The 21,339-nt window shown below is 39.8% G+C and overlaps 1 protein-coding gene across 4 annotated transcripts in view; it reads left to right on the forward strand.

The window, feature by feature from the left end:
* WAPL (WAPL cohesin release factor) overlaps window positions 1-21,339 on the forward strand; it is a 113,832-nt gene that overhangs the window by 71,487 nt on the left and 21,006 nt on the right. For all 4 annotated transcript variants that reach the window (XR_010920637.1, XM_067552520.1, XM_067552521.1 and 1 more), the window contains exons 5-9: window positions 6,185-6,280; window positions 12,374-12,526; window positions 12,786-12,922; window positions 14,560-14,671; window positions 19,545-19,772. Coding sequence is in view for 3 of the 4 variants with exons in the window: in XM_067552520.1 (XP_067408621.1) it covers window positions 6,185-6,280; window positions 12,374-12,526; window positions 12,786-12,922; window positions 14,560-14,671; window positions 19,545-19,772 (726 nt within the window). In the remaining variant the exon portion in view is untranslated. The remainder of the gene's footprint in view (window positions 1-6,184; window positions 6,281-12,373; window positions 12,527-12,785; window positions 12,923-14,559; window positions 14,672-19,544; window positions 19,773-21,339) is intronic.

Consider the following 21,339-nt stretch of genomic DNA (forward strand, 5'->3'; position numbering starts at 1 on the left):
AGACAATTATAAAATCCTAACTTAAATAATTTAGCATGTTAGCTTATGAAATGTCTTGTTTTGGATATTAAACATATAATTTTGATGAATGATTACTGTGTGGTCTTATCAAGTACTCTAACAGAAACCAAGCATTTATCAAGCTACATGTTTATTGTATACACAATGCAGTGGTTGTCTCCTGTATCTGGAACAGTGTTTTTGTTTGCCAATAGTTGCTACCTTTCTTTTTTTGCCAGCATTTTCAGCATGACTCATGCCACTGGTTTGTATTGTCTGCTGCTGTTACATAGTGAATGTCAGGCTATGCTTCACCAGGACGTGTAGAGTGCCAGCTCTTGAAATTTCTGTTCTGAAGCTTTTGAGGGTTAGGGATTAAGTATGACCTATAGTTTATGCCATTGGGAAATGATTTTTTCAAAATGACAGCCACAACTGCATGTTATGAAATCCTTGGTATTAGTTTTGCTTTTGCACGCCAACGCATCCAAAAAATCCAAACACACACAGCCCTAGAATAATATATTTTTCACATCCTCACTGAGACATTTATATAGGTTCAAGCAGCAATTTGTCTGAAAACAGTAGCTGTCTCTCTTATAAGCAAAGAGTTACACAATTTAATGGATGAAAAAGGAGAGAAGATCTCTCCACTCTGCTCTTGAGCAAAAGATACAGCTAATACATACAAGATTGCACAAATGACAATGCCCCTATTACACAACTGTAGGCTGGTGGCACAGTCCAGCTGGGGCGTCGCGACCCTTCCTCGGGTCCAAGCTCGGAGGAAAGCCACAGCGCCTTCCTTTAGGGAAATAAACAGTGCCTGTTTACAAGTCTTTAGCCCCAGCCCCCAGCGGGGTGGGCTAGCAAGCGGTCTGGTGCCCCCAACCCTCGGGCAGGGCAGGGCAGGCAAGTAGTCTATATCCCCCCAGCCTTCCCACAGGCAGGGCTGGTAAAGTGGTCTGGTGCCCCCGGCCCTCAGGCAGGGCAGGGCAGGCAAGCAGTCTATAGGGCCCGGCCCACAAGCGGGGCCGGGCTGTTTGGGCGGTCAACAGCCCCCAGCATTCCCACAGGCGGGGCTAGTAAAATAGTCTGGGGCCCCTGGCCTTGCAGGCAGGTGGGGCCAGTAGAACTCGGGATCCTCTGTCCCCCAAATGCAGAGTGTAGCACTCCCTCCTGGGTGGTTAGGGAAGGGGAATTCTGGCCCACCCGACTCCACTGCATCCCAGCCCAGGGCCCTATCAATGGCGGGGGTCCAGCTGCAACACACTGACAGGGTTTAGCCCCTGACTCAGCCACTTGCTAGTTGTGTGTCCCTGGGCCACTTCCTCCCACCCTGTCCCCAGGTACCTGCAGGAAGCAGTCTGCTTCCGAGTCGCTGGGGTAGAAGGCGAGCAGCAGTTCCACAAGTCCCTCACCGTAGACCAGCAGCAAGTCCGGGAACTCCTCTGTGGCGTCAGCAGAGGGCAGCTTCTCCGGGTCCCAGGGGTTCCTCTGATCCACCGGGTTCAGTCAGCTCCCGGGGGTCCCTGGTGTCAGGCAGCTCCTCCAGGTCAGGGCCAGCCTCGGGGTATTTCCCACCCAGGAGTCTCGGGTGCTTGTTCCAGCTACTAGGGCCTGGCGGCCCCATCCAATCACTAGGGCCCGGAATCCAGACAGGTTTTGGATGTGGGCTTGGTGGGGCAGTTGCTCCAAACAGCTGCCGGGTCTGCTTCAGGCCTAGGCCGCAGTCTCCAAGAAGACACTGCTGCCAGAGGCAGACACTTTTTCCCTACTGGGCTGCTAGGCTGGCCTTTTATAGTTCCCACTTCCTGCCTTGGCTCCGCCCCTTTGTTGCCAGGCAGTTTGGCCTGTAGAGCCCTGTTCTGCCCATCAGGGGCATCGCAACCCTTCCTCGGGCCCAGGCTCCATGAAAGGCCACAGCGCCTTGCTACAGCAACACTAAGATTTTTTTATAAATATCAGTGGAGATAATTACAGCACCCCAAAGTCCCAAACTAGTTTTTTATAGGTGAGACAAAATCAAGTATTAATGCAGATAGGACAAACATTACAATGCTGTCACTTTAAGTCATCTTAGATATCAGTAGATCTTGTAGTATCCTTCATGTAAGTAAACTGAAAAAATGGTGGGTTAATCACTTTGTAATCCTGTAATCCCTATGGATTTGTTATAAAGACTGTGTTCTATTTTGGGGAGAAATTAGAACAGGTTCACAAATTACCAGTGCAAATAAAGTCAGTGTTGTAACAAGACTTTTCTGAGGAATCTGGCATTTTGAACTGTTTCAACAGGTGAGGTTTTTTTCTTTTCCTTGATCAATCCCTTTTAAATAGGCTTGCCTTAGCAACATCACTTAAGTATAAGTGAGCTGTTTCTCAATTCTAGTTTTGCTGTATAGTAACCTGAGACAAATCTCCAAGATGAAAGTCAGTCTGGTTTTTATGGTCACTTGGTGATGGCTCATGACTTCTTTACAGCTGATTCTTGCTCTGTGTTGCAAGGAAGAGCCCGGATGCCTGTAGAAGCAGTGGTTAAGGGGGAGCAAATATGGTAGCTTCCACTAAGACGACTTCAGTTATAAAATGATGGAGAGGGTCCAAAGCACCAGCAGAACTGGAACCAACAGCTGACAAAAAGTATTTAATTGGAAAATGGTGCTCTGGAGAGGAGAGTTGGAGCTATGCAGGAGTGAATGTACCTGGATCTGTGTTTCTGCTGAGCTGTTTAGCGTTAACATGACACATAATAACCTGGACCAGGGACTGAAGGAATCTGGGGAGCTCATGGTGAAGAATTTAGTTTGATAAGTGTACATGTACAGATTAATGAAGTACTAGAGTTATCCCTGGGAAAGTATGGCATCATAAATGGGATTATTTAGAGGTTGAGATAGCAGGTAGTCTAAGAGGCATGAATGGTCCAAGATAGGAAAATTTGAATAACACATTTTTCAGTTCAGACTCCTGGCTGGGAGTACATTAAAATGAATATTTCCTTTTGCTTTAGAGTAGCCATTTTATAGTATTTCGTTAATCCATCTGTCTGTCCTTTCTATAATTCAAAACTATTGTCACTAAGTTTCATTAATGGAAAGGTATTAACAGGATTTTACACACACACTGGAAGAAACTTCATCTGGGGAATCAGTGTTTCTTAACATGTTTATGTGAAGTGCTATTTTCCTGTAAATTAAGACCAGTCTTGCAAAGTTATGTAGAATCATGGACTTCCTTTGCAATTCCAAGATAAAACTGACTCTAAATACATTCTGTACCAAAGTGCATGTTCACGCACACTCTTTTTAGAAGCAGGTCTGTAGATTTGAATCTAGGAAACTACATCTCACATGTCTTCAGTCACAAATGACAGTTTTTGCCATATTGTGGTTATCTGTGGACTACTTTACATCAAAGTTACCGCACCTTCCTGTCTTGATTAGTAAACCAAATTTCAGAAATGTAAAACTGGAAATACAGAAGGTTACATGTCAAGATTGAATTAGAGGTGAAGGAAAATCTGCCACATCTCCTGGCAAGCTTCAAATAATCCCTTATTTTTCATGAATACCCAGTTCACTTAAACTTTGAGAAAATAAAATGAATCTCCAGAAAATGTCCAATTTTTCAGAAAATTATTTACTTGAATTGGGCTACTTCTAACAAATGATTTTTTATTATGATCTTGAAAATGAGATGTGAAAATGTGAATGTATTTTATTGGTTTTACTAGTTTTGGTCAGTACAAAGCAGTACATGTACTGGGCTCCATTTTCTTAGATATTAAATCCCAGGCTTGTAAATTCATTTTACCAGTGTCTTATGAGTAGCTTTCATTGGAAAGAATGGAACTGCAAATCAGTTATCTGCAGCATGGGATTTCATTTTTTAAAACTCATGGTTACACAAATAGCTTCCCAAATATAAGCTGGTGCAGTGTTGTCTGAGGGTATGTCTGTATATTGACGGTGGCACTGTTGGTACCTCCAGCTTAATTCTGCGAGATCGATTAAGTGGCAGTGGAAACCCACTCAATCGATCTGGAAGTTGACGCTGTTAATTCACCCCAGCAAGAATATTAATGCTGTGTTGAAGGGAGGGCATTTCCTGTTGGTGCAGCGTAGTAGGGATGCCGCACTACATAGAAATTAGGAAGTGGATGGGAGATATGCAAGCTACTCTACGTAGCTTGCATATCACCGGTTGACTCCTGCTGAATTTTGCCGGCAGTGTGGACCAAGCCTGAGTCTGCAGACAGTTTTGGGTAAGTTCCCCATGGAGGAATAGAAAGGCTTTGCAGGAGGGAAAAGACGAAGCTCCTCCCTTCTGGGAAGTAGAGGAGTGAGGGTATGAAGCTTTATTTATCTCAGAGAGATTTCAGAGAAGATGGACCCACTAAGCAAATTCCTGGAACAATGCCCCCTCCCTCCCCTTTGCACCGCCCAACCAGCAGCTGGGCCAAGAGGGGATCAGGCTTCTCAAAAGGAAGTTGCTGCTGGATCTTGCTGGTTGAATACCTCTCACCCTCTTTTTCCATGTGTCTGATAAATAGATAATTTTCTTTCCATTCTCACTAAATTTATCTCTGCTGAGGAGCAAGTTTTTTTTTTCTGGAGCAACTTATGTGGCCATGTAAGGTTATGTCTACACTGCAATTAGACACTTGCAGCTGACTCGGGCTTCTGGGGCTCGGGCTGTGGAGTTGTTTAATTGTGGTGTAGACGTTTGTGTCCCAGAGCTCAGGCTACAACCTGAGCCAGAACATCTACGCTGCAATTAAACAGTCCTGCAACCCAGGCCCTGCAAGCCTGAGTCAGATGGCATGGGCCAACCATGCGTGTCTAATTGCAGTGTAGTCATACCCCTAATCGCATAAATGAAGCCCTAGTTTCAGCTATTGTTCTTCTTTTTTCAAATCCTTTCTTTTTCCTGTCTTATTGTGTTTGATTTCGACTGTAAGCTTTGTGGAGCAGGAGCCATCTTTCTCTTCTGTAAAAAGTGATGAAAAATTGTGGTGCTATACAAATTTCAATAGTAATATAGCTAATTGGTGTACATGCCACCTAATAAAAATTTCACTTCTGACATGAAATAAATTTGTTTCCAGTTAACATTGTTCCTAACCTCCCCAAAACTCCTTAAATTTGTGATAGTAGGAAACCTACCAATGTGTATAATGCCATGTTTACTGCAACTTCAAAGTGTGTGTGCATAGTCCAATAAGAACAGGGTTTTTAGGCATAAGATTACATTACTTTTTTGGTACAAGATTTTTTTTTCTTGTGCACGGCTTCCCTTTTGCTCACTTTTTAAATTCTAAAAATAGTTTTAATACAAGAGGGAAAAGCTACTTCACAAAAGAGGGGGCATATCTAAAGGGAAAAAAAGAACATACAGTTTACTGTTTGAATTTTATTTATGAAATCAAGTTTCCAGGCACATGTAAAAGAAAACATATTAGTATATTTATCTTTAGCTGCTTTTTCCTGTGTTAAGCTGTTTTCATTAAACTTCTGAGGAAAATTTTCATTTCATGTATCTTTTTTGGTTTGTCCTGATGTGTGTATGGGCAGCAATTGGAAATAGGTCTACTAACTTTATTAACACATGGTTGTGTCAATGGGATAAGGCATTTCATTTGAGAATTTCTATCAATTTAAGATAAATGACAAGATCCAAGTAAGTTGGTTTTACATTTTTAACCCAACCTTCAGTGTATATTTCTTCTGATAAGGTGGTGTATGTCCCTAAATCAGAAGGGAGGCTGAAAATTTTATTTTAATTAATAGAAGTTTTAATGTTGACACTCTCTTAAGAGGATATTTACTTTGAAGTATGTATTTATGTTCTTCAGAAATTCATGCTTTTACATCTAATAACATGAAATGAATGTTACCTGTCATTCTTAAAACTAGAATGGTCAGATGTCAAATCAAGTTAAAGCCATGTCAAGAAATTGGTATTGAAAGAGAAATTTTAATAAAGTAAAACTCCTGTGACATTGCAATGGGAACATGAGGAAAAGAGAGAAGTTTAATTTTGAAACACTTTTTTTTTTAAACTACATATTAATAACTATAAAATGTTAAGAAATTAGATTTCTTCTTGTTTTTAAAATATGCATTGATAAGTACTAGATTTCTACTAAAAAAATATAAAAAGCAATTATTTTGTTTTTCAGTCTCCAACAAAAGCTGTGTATAATGCTAGGCACTGGAACCAGCCAGAGTCAGAGGCTCTACCAGCACCACCAGTATTGAAAACTCCAGCCATCCCAGTGAGTAGGCTTTTTTTTCTCCAAAGCTTTATCAGTTCTCCCTAAACACTGACCAATATTTGGAAATGATCAAGACAGACTGGCAAGTATAGTAGTAACTCGGAATAAGTCTAGATGGTCATGTTAACCATTGGGTATAAGAGCCAAAAGAAATTGGATCAGAGAGGGAAGGGGATTCCTGTAGTAAATTCTAAAGGGAAAAACTTACTTTTCTCCTTTTTAATATGAAAATCAAGTATTATAAATTATCTATGTGAATTGTTCTAACCAGAGTTGTATAAAACAGATTTAAGAAACAAATTTTCTGCTCTGCTATCTAGGCTATATAGGCTGAACAAATCAGACATAACAAAAATGACCACAAAAATTGTTGATGAGTGGGGAGGGTGCTAAGTGCCATGAATCATTTTAAAAAAAAAAAATTCTGAATACAGTCTGTTCAAAAGTGTGCGGTGCTTTCCGACCAGGATTGTATCAGGGGATTGTGATTGAGAGAAACAAGAGGGCTGGACAGATTTGTCAATTTTCAGTGAAGAGAATTGTGTTGTTGCTAGATTGCATTTTAGTGACTGTGAGCGTGTCTACACTAAAAACTTACGTCTATCTGTTAGGTTGACTTACAGCCACTGCAGTTCATGTCCACACTACCCTTCTTCTATAGGTAGTGCGCATCCTCACCAGAAGCGCTTTCACTGACTTAAAAGAGGCATTGTAGGGGGCGGAGAGCCTGGGTGCTCAGCTCTGTGCAGAGCTACCTGCCAGGAGCTAGGCTGCCCCTGGGTGCTGCCCTGAGGCTCTTGGCTCCTCACCCCACACAGGGAGCATGGCTGCCTGCTGGGTGGCTGCCATGCTCCTGGGTGGTGAGCCAGGGGGTAGGGGGAAAGGAAGGGAGGGGCAGCTGTGTTTTTCACAGTGGGGCGGGGGCACCCAATGGGGTGCTGGGAGCACAGGAGGTTCAGCCCAACTCCAAGCAGGGAGACTGGGTAGATCCTGGCAGAGAGTCTCAGGGCAGCACCCAGGTTCTGGGTGGATCCCAGCAGGGAACCTTGGGGGGGAGGGATGGGACCAGTCTGGGAGCCAGGAGCTCCCCACCAGTCTGGCTTTCTTGTCAATTTCATGGCTTTAGCATACAGAAGTGAAATTGACAAGAATGACAGCCAATAGCGGATATAAGTAACCGAACAAGGCTGCATTGACCTAACTACACCAACATAAGCCCTCTTGTGGAGGTGGAGTTATTGTATTAGTGTAGCAGGGCACTTACATTGGTGAGAGCAAGGCTATAGGGTGTACACTGACACAATTAGGTCAACATAAGCTGCTTTATATTGACCTAACGCTGTAGTGTAGACCAAGCCTGTACCTTTGTTTCATGTTCCGGCAACTCAAGCAATCAAAGTGTAAATAATTTAATACTACTACCCCCCTCAGCATCCATTGTTTTCACTTATTTTCCACTTGAGCTTCTCTTTTTCCACCTTTCTATTTAGAGGTTGACAACTTTAGTCCATTGGATTTGGACTCCTTTTCATAATGGAGTCTCCCTCTAATGTTAACTACATTGCCTGGGAATTTTAAGTCACTCTTTAAAAGTAACTCTTAGTTATTAGCATTGTTGGGAAAAAGGAGAAGGTCTCAGAGCCATCATTCCTTCAACAAAAACTGTAGTGAGGCACAACATTCATAAATCTAAATTGAAGCTTATCCTTCACTGAATACACTGAAACTTTGTTTGCATAAATTAACAGAGTCAACCCTGAAGTCAGCTACTCATGTTGCAGCAAAACTGATTTCTTTGTTGTCCATAGCTCTTCATATATACAAAATCTTGGAGGCCTCCAAATCTTTCTATAGTTTTTAAAATAGAGGAGTAAATAATTAACATTTTTAATCTGTCCTCTCCAGATAAGGGACAGAGAGCTCAGTGTATGGGAAAGGCTTTTCATTTCCATCAAACTTTCACTTCATGTTTGGGATTCTGGCAATCAAAATATTACTTCAGCAATATGGTAGAGGTCTGATTAGTCTCAGTCCTTTAGAGGAATTTGTTGTTGGGACAAGAAAGTGAACAAGTCTTCCACGATCCTAAAGGTCTGTGTATATATTGAGTCACTAGATGAGAAAGTGTGCTCCCAAATGTGTTTTTAGTAGCCACATTATTGGCTTTATTTTTATAGCTTATATGGCCAAGGTTTAAGAATAGCCTCGGGATTCCCCTTTGGTCTAAAAGTTCATAAGTGATTTCTGGACTGCCTTCTTATTTTTGGCAGTTACCAGTTATATGGAATGCTACTATAGATTCCATAGAATGGTGGTGAGAAATGACAGCTTCTCCAAGTGCTTGTTCCTATGTATATTCCATATGTGGGTGCGCATGTGCCTGAGACTGGAAATTTTGTAGCAAGTTGTGTCAGTTGGATCATGCCTGTGCAGTTGCTTCCCTTGTGCTCTGAACTGAGGTTGCTCAGATTCTGAGTAGGACAGGAGCACTACCAGTTCAGAGTGCTCCTGTTCAGACTGGCAACAGCACCCAGGGTCTTCACAGTGGTCTTCTCAATGTTGGCAGCCCAGATGACATGAAATTGATACACTGTCTTTCCATATCTGGACAATTGGCTCCTGATAGGCAGATCCAGCCAGGAGGTCCAGTCAGTGATACTATTCTTGCTTCATTTTCTTTCATCCTTGGTGTGTGTCTGTGGAAACAATGAAAAGTTCACTTTGATACTCTCAAAAACCATAGACTTTTTATAGATGCAACCCTGAACTTGATGTCAGCGAAGGTCTACCTTCCTATGAACAGATTCCAGGCCACAAACAGCTTGATAAGGCAGCTGACCACAGATCGCCATCAGGGTCCATCTTTCCTAGTAGGGAAAGACACACGGCTGCATATATCTATGTAATGCCATTAGCCAGGATTCACCTCTGTTGCCTGCAGGCTTGGCTCTGATCGGTTTACTCACCAGTTAGACAATATGAATACCAAGGTGAAGATGGTGGACAAACCAGGATCATCAGGTGCATTTGGGAGTCTTTCCCTCCACCCACATGGGATGCAACCATAATCACAGGTGCATTTTCATAGGATGGGGAGCCTACATGGACAGTCGCACTACCCAAGGCACATGGTCTCCTCAGAATGCCAGCATGCATATTGACCACCTGGAGCTGAGAGCAGTTTGCCTAGTGTGCAGTGCGTTCCTTCCCACTTATATGGTTTTGTCACATCCTGATAATGTCAGATGACAAAGTGGAGGAAACAAGGTGGATCAAAATCATCTTCTTCTCTGTATAGAGGCAATCAGTTTATGGAACAGCAGCAGACCTACCAGGTGCACAGAATTCTCTGTCAGACAATCTCAGCAGGGAGTTTTCCACAGACCACAAGTAGGAGATACACAATTCCATCCTGAACTACATCTTTGCCCAGTGGGGAATGCCATCCTGGGACCTGTTCACCTCACAGATGGATAAGAAATTCTCAAGAGCAGCATAAGACTGGGATTCCAGGCACCCCTTCTATTATCCTGGGCAGAGACCAGCTGAAGTATGCCTTTCCACCCATCCCCTAGCTACCTCAGTGTGATAGTTTTGGGGATGCCCAGGGCTCCAAGTCACCTTGCTAACCTCCTGCCTCCAGCAAGAGAGAGGCTTGCTTATGCTTAACAGGATATCAGCTTCCTGACACTTCCATCTATTTAGCCACCCAAACAATCTCTTCTGGACTCTGTCAGCCTTTTCTTTGCCTTGCATGTTAACAGTAGTTACACTCCAGCCCCAGAGTGCCTTTGAAATGTTCCCCCTATAGTGTTCAGCCCATATCCACCATACACACTCAGTAATTTCAGGTCTGCTGTCCCCAAGGAGACAATTTACACACAAGCTTAAGTGGTCCAACTCAGTATCAGCATTTAATATCACAGCCCTGAGATATATTTATAGTGAAAACAATCATAAGTTTATTATTAAAGATTAAGATTTAAGAGTTAGTAAGGATAATAGAAACAAAAGGTTACATATAAAACAAAAATATGAAATGCTTTTTAGAGATTAAACTTAACTTTGATAAGCTAACCATCTCTCTGAAAGCTGTCGTACATACATGTCCTTTACAGTACTTCCAATAAGGGTGGGTTGGGATCCTGTTCTCATGAATGTAATCACAGTGCCTCGATTACTTCCTCAAGTGCAGGATAAAGAGGTGTCCCTTTGCCTTCTCCTTATATCCCCCAAAATTCAGTGTTTGTTCCGAATCAGGAAGCCCTCCTATGGCCTGTGCTCTGGTGTGCTGACTTCATATCCTTTCATTGACTTTGCATGTAAATGGAGTTTGCATTATGTTGGCTTACAATGCTTAATTTACCTGTAAACCAAGGTGAACAGGTCAATACACATACTTATCATTGTGATCTTGGCTCTTGTGTAAGACCTCACAGGATATTCTTTGTGGATAAATACTATGACAGCAGTGTGCTAGATGTAGTAAGTTTTCTAGGCCTGTCAGGTGTTGCCATTACAGAACAGTGAACCTTTTGCCAGCTGGCATTGAAGGATTCTTAGGGTCATGCTCAGGTTCTGCAAAATATTTGTTACAACAGGGTTGGGGGTCATTCTCATTGCATCCAATTGGCCCAGACAGTTCTAGTTTCAAGACCCTTCTCAGAGTGCTTAACCCATCATCCCATTGGACTCTTTCTGGACCTGTCAACTCAAGAGACCGGCAGGATCAGACATCCTACCGCAGACCCTTTTCACCTTACAAAGCCTGGTATTTGGATGAGTGTCAGATCTAGAGCTTTCTTGTTGAGAATAGGTTTGACCTATTCTAAATCCCAGCATAAAAGTCTCCACCAGAAAATGCTATTGCTAGCTAAATGGAGATGTTTCTCTACTTGAACACAAGAAGACCAGTTATACCTGCTATCTCCTATCTCTCAAGATGTCGACTTACCATTAGTTCATTGCAGGTTCACCCTCCCTACCACAGCTTTGATTCCTGAAAGGTCTTATGGACTTTTCCACCAGTGGTAAAACCCATACCTGTCTTTTTGGTTATGTCATAAGTCAAATCTAGGGTTAGGCCAACAGAAGCAGCCTGATGACAGGCTGGCATTGCTGCTTAAAGCAGCATTCTATTAAAATATACAGAGTAGGTGAGGAGGAAACCTGTAATACCATCCCAACGAGACAGCCAGGAGGCTGGGGATTTGCCAGATAGCTACAGTGAAACTGGCACTCCACTCCCCATTACTTTTAACAGTCGCACGCATGTACAGAGAGTAAGTTTTGTTATAGTTTTGCATGTTGTAAAATGTGTGTGCGTAAAATATAAATGTGAATAAATATAAAACCAGTGCAGGAAGAATAGCATTAATTTGCAAAAGCATCCTATATATATTGAAGCTTCCACAGTGCCCACAACACTTTCCCTCTACATTTTCTCTTGTGCTAGGGAAGAAGCTGGGAAACCTGCTACCTGCAGACAGGAAGCATTTTCTGGGGTCAAATGGCAGGAGAGAAATCTTCTGCTAGCAGCAGCCACAACCAGAACAGCAGCCTCTAGTAACTAGTGATGAGGATTGTAGGTAATATAATTTCCATCCCAGTCATGTTGGGACAGAGGTAAAAAATAATTGTCAAACCATAGATTAAGACTAGTTGAAAGTGTGCTAATAACTGAATATAGCAACCAGCTCAGTAATGCCTGGAGCCTCCAGGAATTAAGATGGTCAGTGCATGGTAAGAGGCAACCAAGATTTTTAATTATTTTGAAAAAACAAACTTGGTAATTTTACCTATCCTGATGATCAGCTAAAGTGAATCAGTGTGCAAAAGATTCCATCTCTTCTTTTAATTTTGAAATCCTACCAGACCATATCTTTTTTTCTTAAATGAAATGTTATGTTTAAAACAACATTTAAATTATCTGGCATATTCCAAACTTGAAGAATGGTGCAGTACACCTCGGGGGTCTCAGAAAACCCAATATTTTAATTTGACAAATGCACACACTGTTCTGTTTCCGTATGTATTTAGTGTATGTTTGTATGCTCAAAACATCTGCCCATTTTAGCACTTCCTTATTGATAGGTAAGGCTATCTTCAAAGGAAACCGTTCATAAAGATGATGGAGTTTTTAAGGCTCCTGCACCACCTCCCAAAGTGATAAAAACTGTGACAATACCAACTCAGCCCTATCAAGAGATAGTAACTGCATTGAAATGTAGGAAAGAAGACAAAGAAGTAAGTATTTTCAATACATTTTTCAGGTAATTATTGGTAATTCTTTTATATACTGAATGAACGGTGTCAAAGTGAAAGTTTAGCTTTCATCATTAAAGTTAATGGTTTTATGTCTAATTAATTGAATGACCTAAGTTGTCTTCAGTAAAATGTCATCAGTTAAAATCTGATTAGTTTTTTAAAGATAACATTAAGTGTTAATTTTATAATCCATTCTGACAGCAATTTATTGCGTTCAAAATATCTTTGTATCTTCCAGTTATACACTGTTGTTCAACATGTAAAGCACTTCAATGATGTAGTAGAATTTGGTGAAAATCAAGAGTTCACAGACGATATTGAGTACTTGTTAAGTGGACTGAAGAGCAATCAGCCCCTAAACACACGTTGCCTTAGGTGAGATATTTTAACATAAAAAACCTTGTATATGTTTCTTGTATTCAAAGGAACAGAGTGCATTAAATATATTTCTGTTAATATGTGATGTTAAAACATTAGTAGTTACCTGGTGTTTCTCTTGGCTGGAACAAAACAAATCTGAAAATATTGGAGATGACATGGACAGTGTATCATGAGTGTGAGTGTATAATGTGGGGAAGGATAAAAGAGTGCAGTAAAATTTTGTGCAGTAAAATTACATCCCCAAAGTTACTGTTATACTACTTGAATACAAATTTATTTATTGTAGTCTTTTTTTGTTTCGATATGATTGTAAGTGAGGAAGCATCTATGCACTGATCTTTAATAGAAAATTCAGTTTTTAAAGAATTATGTAGAAAGCATCCCCAGACACTGACTGTGATAATACATAATATCATGCTGAGGTTTCCTTCACTCTGCCAACTCTGTTCTTTATTTCCTGTTGAGAATACCATAGCCAACACTGGTGCTCCCTGCAGCTTTTGTAGGCCTGGGGTTAAGTAGCAATCCTTGTTAGGATTCTGGAGATGTAAAACATGAGCATTAGATTATAGTAATTCTTTTGTTAAATTTCGCCCATCTCTAGATTTGCATCTTGCATTGTGCATTTAAATCCTGTTCTGGATGAAAATGGAAATAGATATACGAATTCTCATTTTGAAAATGTTTTTTCATGCTCATTATTGTTTGTTTTCTATAGTTTTAGATCTAAAAAATATCAAGGAGAATGGTTCTATAGCCTTATCAAAATCCCTTTTATCTTCCATCCTTGTAAAATTCTTTTTTGTGTACAGCTGTGGCAAAACTACAATTATTGTAGAAGAAGAACTTGAACTGTAGATTTAGATTTAGGTGGCACAATCCCAATCCTAATTAGAGCTATGAAAAGCACTCTTTTTTTAAAGAAATTGTGTGTGGGGGTGGCGGGCAACAAAAAAACCCCAAATCCATGACTACCCATTCTAAGCAGGCATTTTGAACATTGAAGGGGGGAAGGCGAGATCTGAAGTAAGAGAGAGATGTGTATACCTGATGGTTTGATTGCCAAAGCAGAGCCCTTCTTTTCCTCTAGTTCAAAAATGACTTGTTGGGTTATTCCAAACTTTCCTCTCAAATCCTCCTCCTGGCTTCAGATTTGCTATGTAAAACTTCAGGCTAAAACTGATATTTCACAATATTGCCTGGGAAAGAGGGATTACAAAGAGGCATATAATGGAAGCAGTTTAACCTTAACTATGGTGTCTGTTTTCTTGGTCCTCTTCACCAAATTTGTATGTCTTACTAGTGAAGGTTTTTCTTTCAACTAAAAGTTGTTCCCAAAACACTTGATCTTATTCATTTGCAATCCTGTTGTAGCTGACGTTAAAAGAAGAAACCAGACTTAACCCAGCATGAGAAAGCAACACTAAAATAGAATGCTTCATATCTTTTCCATTTGAGATTGGAGGTAAACCTTACGAGAATATACAGAACAAGCCTTTTTATAAGCCCACCAGCAGTTGGACTTTCTGATATACACATTTATGTTTCTTAGACCTGTTTATTTAACTAGGCTTTTTCTTAAATAAATGTAGTCACTTTAAAACACACTAATGCCTGTTTGTTTTTTCCAGTGTTATTAGCTTGGCGACAAAGTGCGCCATGCCCAGTTTCCGAATGCACCTGAGAGCACATGGGATGGTAGCCATGGTCTTCAAAACACTGGATGATTCCCAACACCATCAGGTATTCAAATTTTGTGTATCATATGTAATTGGTTAGTTTCAGGTCACATTGGGATGGCGATACATAAATGACTGGAGATCATGGAAGTATAGAAATGCATATATTAGGTTTTTTAGGTTGATTATATTTTTTTAGTGTTTTTCTGGAAATAATGGCTTGACTTTAGAAGTCTACACAGAAACATAGCATGAGAAATTCAAGAGAATGAAGAGAATGTACATGATCTCTTGAATGCAATCAAAAGTGGCAGAAACTCTTGATTCTCCTCACGACACCTCTCCCCATACATTTTTGGGGCTTGATGAAGCTTATTTAAAATGCATAATCTTTTAAAAGCTTTTGTGCTGAGTTTAGGTTTGTGATTTCAAATCGTCTTTATACATTGAGTTTCATACTATTTTTATTCATCACATTTAGCTTAAAAGCAGTACTTAGAATATTATTAACTTTTCTAGTTTTCTTTCCAATTTCATTGTAATAAAAATAAAGAAGAACCTAGATATTTATCACCATACTTAAACTCTTTAGTATAAAACAGCTTAGATGTAGATGCTGTCCTTTTTCTTTATAATTGTCTATATTGTGTGCATCCTACACTGGTATTCTTAAGCAGTGCTGTAAGTTGTAGGATGGCACAACGTTAACTGTCAATGAAACATATTCTTGTAAGGGTGACCTGTTTACTTAAGATACACTAACCAGTGGGATGAAACTGAAGCTATATGAGTTTTCCTGTTACCCCAAACCTCACAAGTTGGGTTGAGCTTCAGTGGAAAACATTTCTAAGACTAGGGGCTGCCATTATTTTTTTCTCCCTAGACTTCTGTGGAGTATGCCATGAGGAGGGATGGTTACAGAAGCTGATTTTAGAAACATCCATTGGATCCTTTGTGTAGTTAATAAATCGCAAAATCCAACCATCTGTTTTTGATCTCTATTGTATTTTGTCAAGTCAACATGTGGGAACAGTGTTACATTTTCTGTCTTCCTGCAAGCTATCAAATAGTGATGATGAGTGGCATGGAAATGCTAATGAGTACATTTTAAAAGTAACAATCTCATACCTTTGTAGTCATGACACCAAGGCTAGCCAAACACAAGCCATTTCTGTGTTACAGGAAACTTTTTGAGGGAATCACTTGGAGCTCATTGTTTTGGCTGATGGGTGGTCCTCATATGCAATAATGTCTTGGGCTATGTTGTTTTTAATTGTTGCCATCGCTAGTTTATTTTCAGATGAACTAAAACACCAGTTTCAAAAGAGTACTTGCAATATTTGATTGCAGCAAAAAAACCATTCAAATTATTACTTTTTTCGAGAAATGTATTTGACCAATTCAACTTTCAATAAGTTGAAAAGAAAGTTAGGTTTTCATATGATGTCTTTTAAATGTATTTTAGATATAGGAACTACAATGTTCTGAACGGCTATATTCATATCACACAGAATAATTGACAAAGTCATTCTGTAACTAGAGATACATGCTTATACTTTAAATGAAATATCCCTCTGCATACTTTCTCACTGCTGTTGCATACCTTTACCATTAAACATTTGTGTTTCACTAACATTTTTAATTTTATTCAAATAATTAGAAATAGATTTTGTCCCTAAGTCTCAACACGAGTAACACAGATCTCAGGCCAGTCCAAAAGAAAATGGGGAAACAATTACTTCAAAATAAAAAAAATGAACTTACTCTTACCGTATGACCTGGTGTCCATTTGATGATCTGGGTAGTACTAGCTTCACTTGGATTTAGAAAGGTTTGAAAAAGGAAACTTGATATATGCACATTTTTGTAAATATTTTTAGTAAAATAGTTTGGGAAAGAGAGAAGCCTTTTCTCCAAATGACATCATAAATGGAAATAAATATGGTTGATCAATTACTTCCACTGCAACTATACTTTATTATGGATTTGAGATAATAAGATTGTTTGTTTACCTTATGAAGGTATGAAACAGTAGTTGCAATGAATAAATTATTTTGAACCCAGTAGGCACAATAAAATTACCACTTATCTGAGTTATCCCCAAATACAAACTTGCCATTTAAGTGGAATAAGTATTTTTCAAAGATGACCATTTGTATTTAAACTGCAGTTTCTTAATTAACTATCTTTTTCAGAATATGTTGTGAACGCTTCAGAGCACTAAATCAGTAATTTTAAAAACAAACGGTTTTTATGAAAATTGTCAGCAGTTGCGTACACAAGTGTGTTTCTAATCTTCAACATGTGACTAATTCAGAACTAGAGAATAAATTAAAATACAGTGCTGAACCTTTGAAAATAACTATCTGTTCCCACAAGCTGGAATATAAATAGAATGAGCAAGAGGAGACAAAGATCAAAATTATTCTGAGTGGGAGTAAGTGGCTGCAGTTTTTGGTGTGTATGTAACAAGAGCTGAAGACTTTTTTCCTGAATCCTGTTATGAAGGCATCAATTGCAATTCCATAATCAAGGTTGCCTTCAGATGTCTGTCATAAGCCCTATTTATTTTACCTATCTCACCATCTCTTCTCCTATTTCCCCTCCCCAATGTTTGTTAGGAGGAGTCTGAAAATCCTGCATTATTTAAGTAGCTTAAATCTAAAGAATATTTTCTGGGAAAACTTCATAGTCCAAAAATTCAAAATATATATATTGTGATGAATCCAAAAGTAGGATTTTATTAAATCTTGCACCAGTGACCCCCTTTCCGTACTCCCCAGCATCTCTTCTCAGCATAGGGTGGTGTTCAGAACTCTTAAACTGACACGGGTAGATTTCTGTGTGCATGTGCAGAATATTTTTCTGACATTGAGGCTGAATTTTTTAAACAAATCTTCAGTATGGACCAAATCCTGGTCAGGCAGGCCAGTGTATAAAGATGTACACATGATGTGACCGGGATCCATAATCTTTTTGAGGTATAAAATAGCTTTCCTTTATTAGCACGTAGTAGTTTAAGGAGGTTCCCATTACGGGGTTTTATTGTCCTAAGGTCCCCTGGCACCCATGTTATCTTTCTGCTTATTTCCCACATGGCCCCTGCCATCTCACCTACCTCTCTGCATTCCACATAGCTCCCAGCCTCTTTGCTTGCCTACTTTACTGAAGTCTTTTGGAGGCTTATCAGCTCCCTTTGCAGACTCATTAGCCTAAATAGGCTTTCTGTGTGCACATGCACAGAAACCTCCAGCTCTTCCATTGCCCTTTTCTCCTTGAACCCGCCCAACTCTACTTCCCTGTGCTGCTCAGTGACACCTCTCAACATATCTACTCTAATGCAGTCAATACCACCTCCCTTCCTTTACCCTCTTCCCCAACCCTCCAAGCTGTGTCCTTTGTTGTGGTTCAGTTTAAACATTTAAAACTGGACTGGGGAGCTGTAGAGAAAGGGCAGGAAATAGGGTGTGAGAATGGAGGGAGGGGACTGGTGCAGCATGGGTAGAGAACAAGCTGAATACTGGGAGTCCACTGGAGGGAATGGGCAGCAAAGGATGGCGGGTTTGCAAGAAGGCTTTTGAAGTTAGGGGTGACTAACCTCACAGAGACCTTAGCATGTCTGTAGATCAGTTGCCTTTAGGTGGTGGTGTAAAGGCAGTCACCCTGATCTTTTTAGGTCTGTATATGAACAACCAAGCCTTTAATTTCAACAAATACTTAATTCTCTATATTTCTGTTCCACCTGACCCAGCCCAATGTTGATCAGTTCCTTCCCCTTCAGATGTCAATAGAGTCAGCATCTTTTTTAAGGGTTTTTGGAAGGTGTCTGCCCAGCAGAGCTCTGAGCTCCATAAAAGGTTCTGCTTGTTGCTTGGAGTTCCACTGGAATGATGGACAACTAATTACAAACTCAAAAAAATGCTGACCTTGCATGATGAGAGGGCCAGGTGGGATTGGTAACCAATAGACTGACCTTTTTCATGTTTACTCTGTCCCTGCCTTCTATTCTTGGCACCCTGGCCCAAATCCACAACAATATTTAGGCTTCCAACTTCCACTGATTTCAGTGGGAGTTAGGAGCCTAAATATCTTTGCATCTGAGTCCTTGTGGCCTCCCTCTGCTTTTGAATCCCCATGAGGATTTACTCTTGTGGGGTTCTTGAGGACAGGTGAGGTGGTGTCCCTCTCTTTTCACCGAGGAGGAGCCATTGTTCACCCCCAGTTGTCCAGAAGGTGAAAACATTAGGGGAAAGACATTGGCTTTTTCTCACCTAGTGGAGGATGGGTTTTTGCCTGGCCTCTTATGGGCAAGATTGAGGAAGCTTTTACCCCAGTGGATAGGATAGGGTTTCCCTGGGTGTGAGGCTCTGTGCTAGGAAACCCCAACCATCTATAGACAGTGATTCCCTGCTCACTGGGGTGGTGTTTATATGACCCGAAGCTCATCCCTGCAGCTTCTTCCATTTTCATCTCTATCTCCTTTCTTGTATTCCTCCTAGCTAACCAAAATTTCACTCTCTGCCAGACAATATCCCCAGCACCCCTGCCGCCTCCCCTTCTTTCCTGTCCCTCCCATAATTCCCTTCCGCATTGCCACCTCCCTGTGAAGTTTCCACGTGCTATCTCTCTGCACCACTAACTGCTTTGGGGTACTTTCAAAGGCCTTGTTTCTCTAGCAGGATTTTGTAAAATGAATCATGTGATTTATGCTTTGCATACATTGGCCAGAGAAACTGTGTTAGTATCTCGCTAGAAAGAACAATATTCAGACACAGTTATAGTTATTAGCTTCAGTACTAGTTTAGGCAAAATCTGACCAATTTCTCCCCTAAATCACCAACTTTGTCTAATAAAAACTCTTCATGTTTAAGTGTTTGTGCATTCTTCATCTAGCACAGATGTTGCTACAATTTTATATTTGTCTTTTTGTTTTCAAGAATCTGTCACTTTGTACAGCGGCTCTTATGTACATCCTGAGTAGAGATCGTTTGAACATGGATCTAGACAGAGCTAGTCTAGATCTGATGATTCGACTTTTGGAGCTAGAGCAAGACGCTTCTTCTGCCAAGCTGCTTAATGAAAAAGACATGAACAAAATAAAGGAAAAAATCCGGAGACTCTGTGAAACTGTTCACAACAAGCATCTTGATCTAGAAAATATCACGGTAGGTTTCATGATTGGGTTTGAAGGATCTTTTTTAAAACTTATCCAAAGTGAAATACTTGGTAAATCGAAATTTATTAACAGCAACCATCTTTCAATTCCAGTCATAACTAAGTATTTACCTTGTGCTTTGTGATACTCTATAAGGATCCAAAAGTTGTCTGAAACTTCATATATTTTCTTTGTAGAATATCTTACGTGCAGTGCATGCTTTTTCATCCTTAAATTTTCAAATTCTTCTCTATTAAAGGGTACTCTAGTTTTGTATAGTAAACTACAATAGTTCAGCACTTGTCTGCAATTCACCAATTAATAGTCCTATCGTAGCTAGTAATAGATTAGTAATTTAATAAAAATAAATTAACATGAGTTTATAAAATTTTGATAACAGTATTTGGTTCCAGACTATTTGTGTCCCTGAGTTTTGATCTACTGTATACAATTAATATGTCATGTATCCAGATTAGGTAAAATCGGTAATGGTTGTGCTGTAGAAGGGGTAAAAATCACAATGAAAGCTGAAATTATTTTCAAGCTGCTCCAGGTGTGTTATCAAGTAGTTGGATAGCAATACTCAGGCATAATGTGATGAGGTAAAGATTTTGATTTCCCTTCTAAATATCTTTGCTTTTCTGGATCTTTTAAATTTCTTACAAAGAACTATCATCCCAGATCAGACCAGTGGTCCAAGTATTCCAAAGTCCTGCCTCCAATAGTGGCTAGTACCAGATTGTTCAGATGCTTTTTCCTTTGTTATGCAGTGGTGGTAGAAAGGCCAAAAAGATACTGAACAAGGAGGAAGGGGAAATTGTTTTGCTATTTGTATAGTGTCCAAATGTGTTTTGTCAATGGACTGACCAAGATTTAGCCAGCCCTTCTTGTACTTCTAATACACATTTCTAGCACTTTGAAGTGGAGAATATGTATAATTTTGATTTGATATAAAAACACGTGACCATCTTATACATCCTGTTTGATAGCACAGAATATACTGCAGTGTATTCATAAATTGTGTAGATATATAAATAGCACCTTACTTAGGTTTTTAGAAGATCTTTGATTACAACTGAACAAACTGATTTTTTTTTTTAAATTAAAATGATTAAAGCTGCTGGCTGACACTTCTCTTGCTAGTTTCACCCTAGAGCAAATAATAATGGATAGGTTATAAAGCTTTCAAAAATGTTAAGTTTAAAAGAATTGCGGACACACTGATTAGGACATTGGACTAGCTGGACCACTAGTCTGATCTGGGACAGTACAACTAATAGTATATTACCATTAGATGGTAAAACTAATATAGCCTGCATTTCAGTGTAACAATTGTTACTATAAGCTTTAGGTTTTTCTCAATGTTACATTGTGTAATGCATTCTCCTTAATGCTTTTTGAGTATTTTGTTTCTGAATTTTACTGCGGTTTTTATTAGTCTGATACTTCGTTTTTAATCAGTTTTTGTCAAAAATCTGTAGGTTGAAGTTTTTAGAGGCTTTATCTCCAGACATAATTTTTTGTAATATTGTCATCCTTCCACGCTGTTTCCTCAAACTTTCGTTTATGGAACAAAT

The sequence above is a fragment of the Emydura macquarii genome, unplaced genomic scaffold (genome assembly GCF_026122565.2).
Source record: "Emydura macquarii macquarii isolate MOO-44397 ecotype Brisbane River unplaced genomic scaffold, CSIRO-AGI_Emac_v2 contig_1390, whole genome shotgun sequence".
Lineage (NCBI taxonomy): Eukaryota > Metazoa > Chordata > Testudines > Chelidae > Emydura > Emydura macquarii.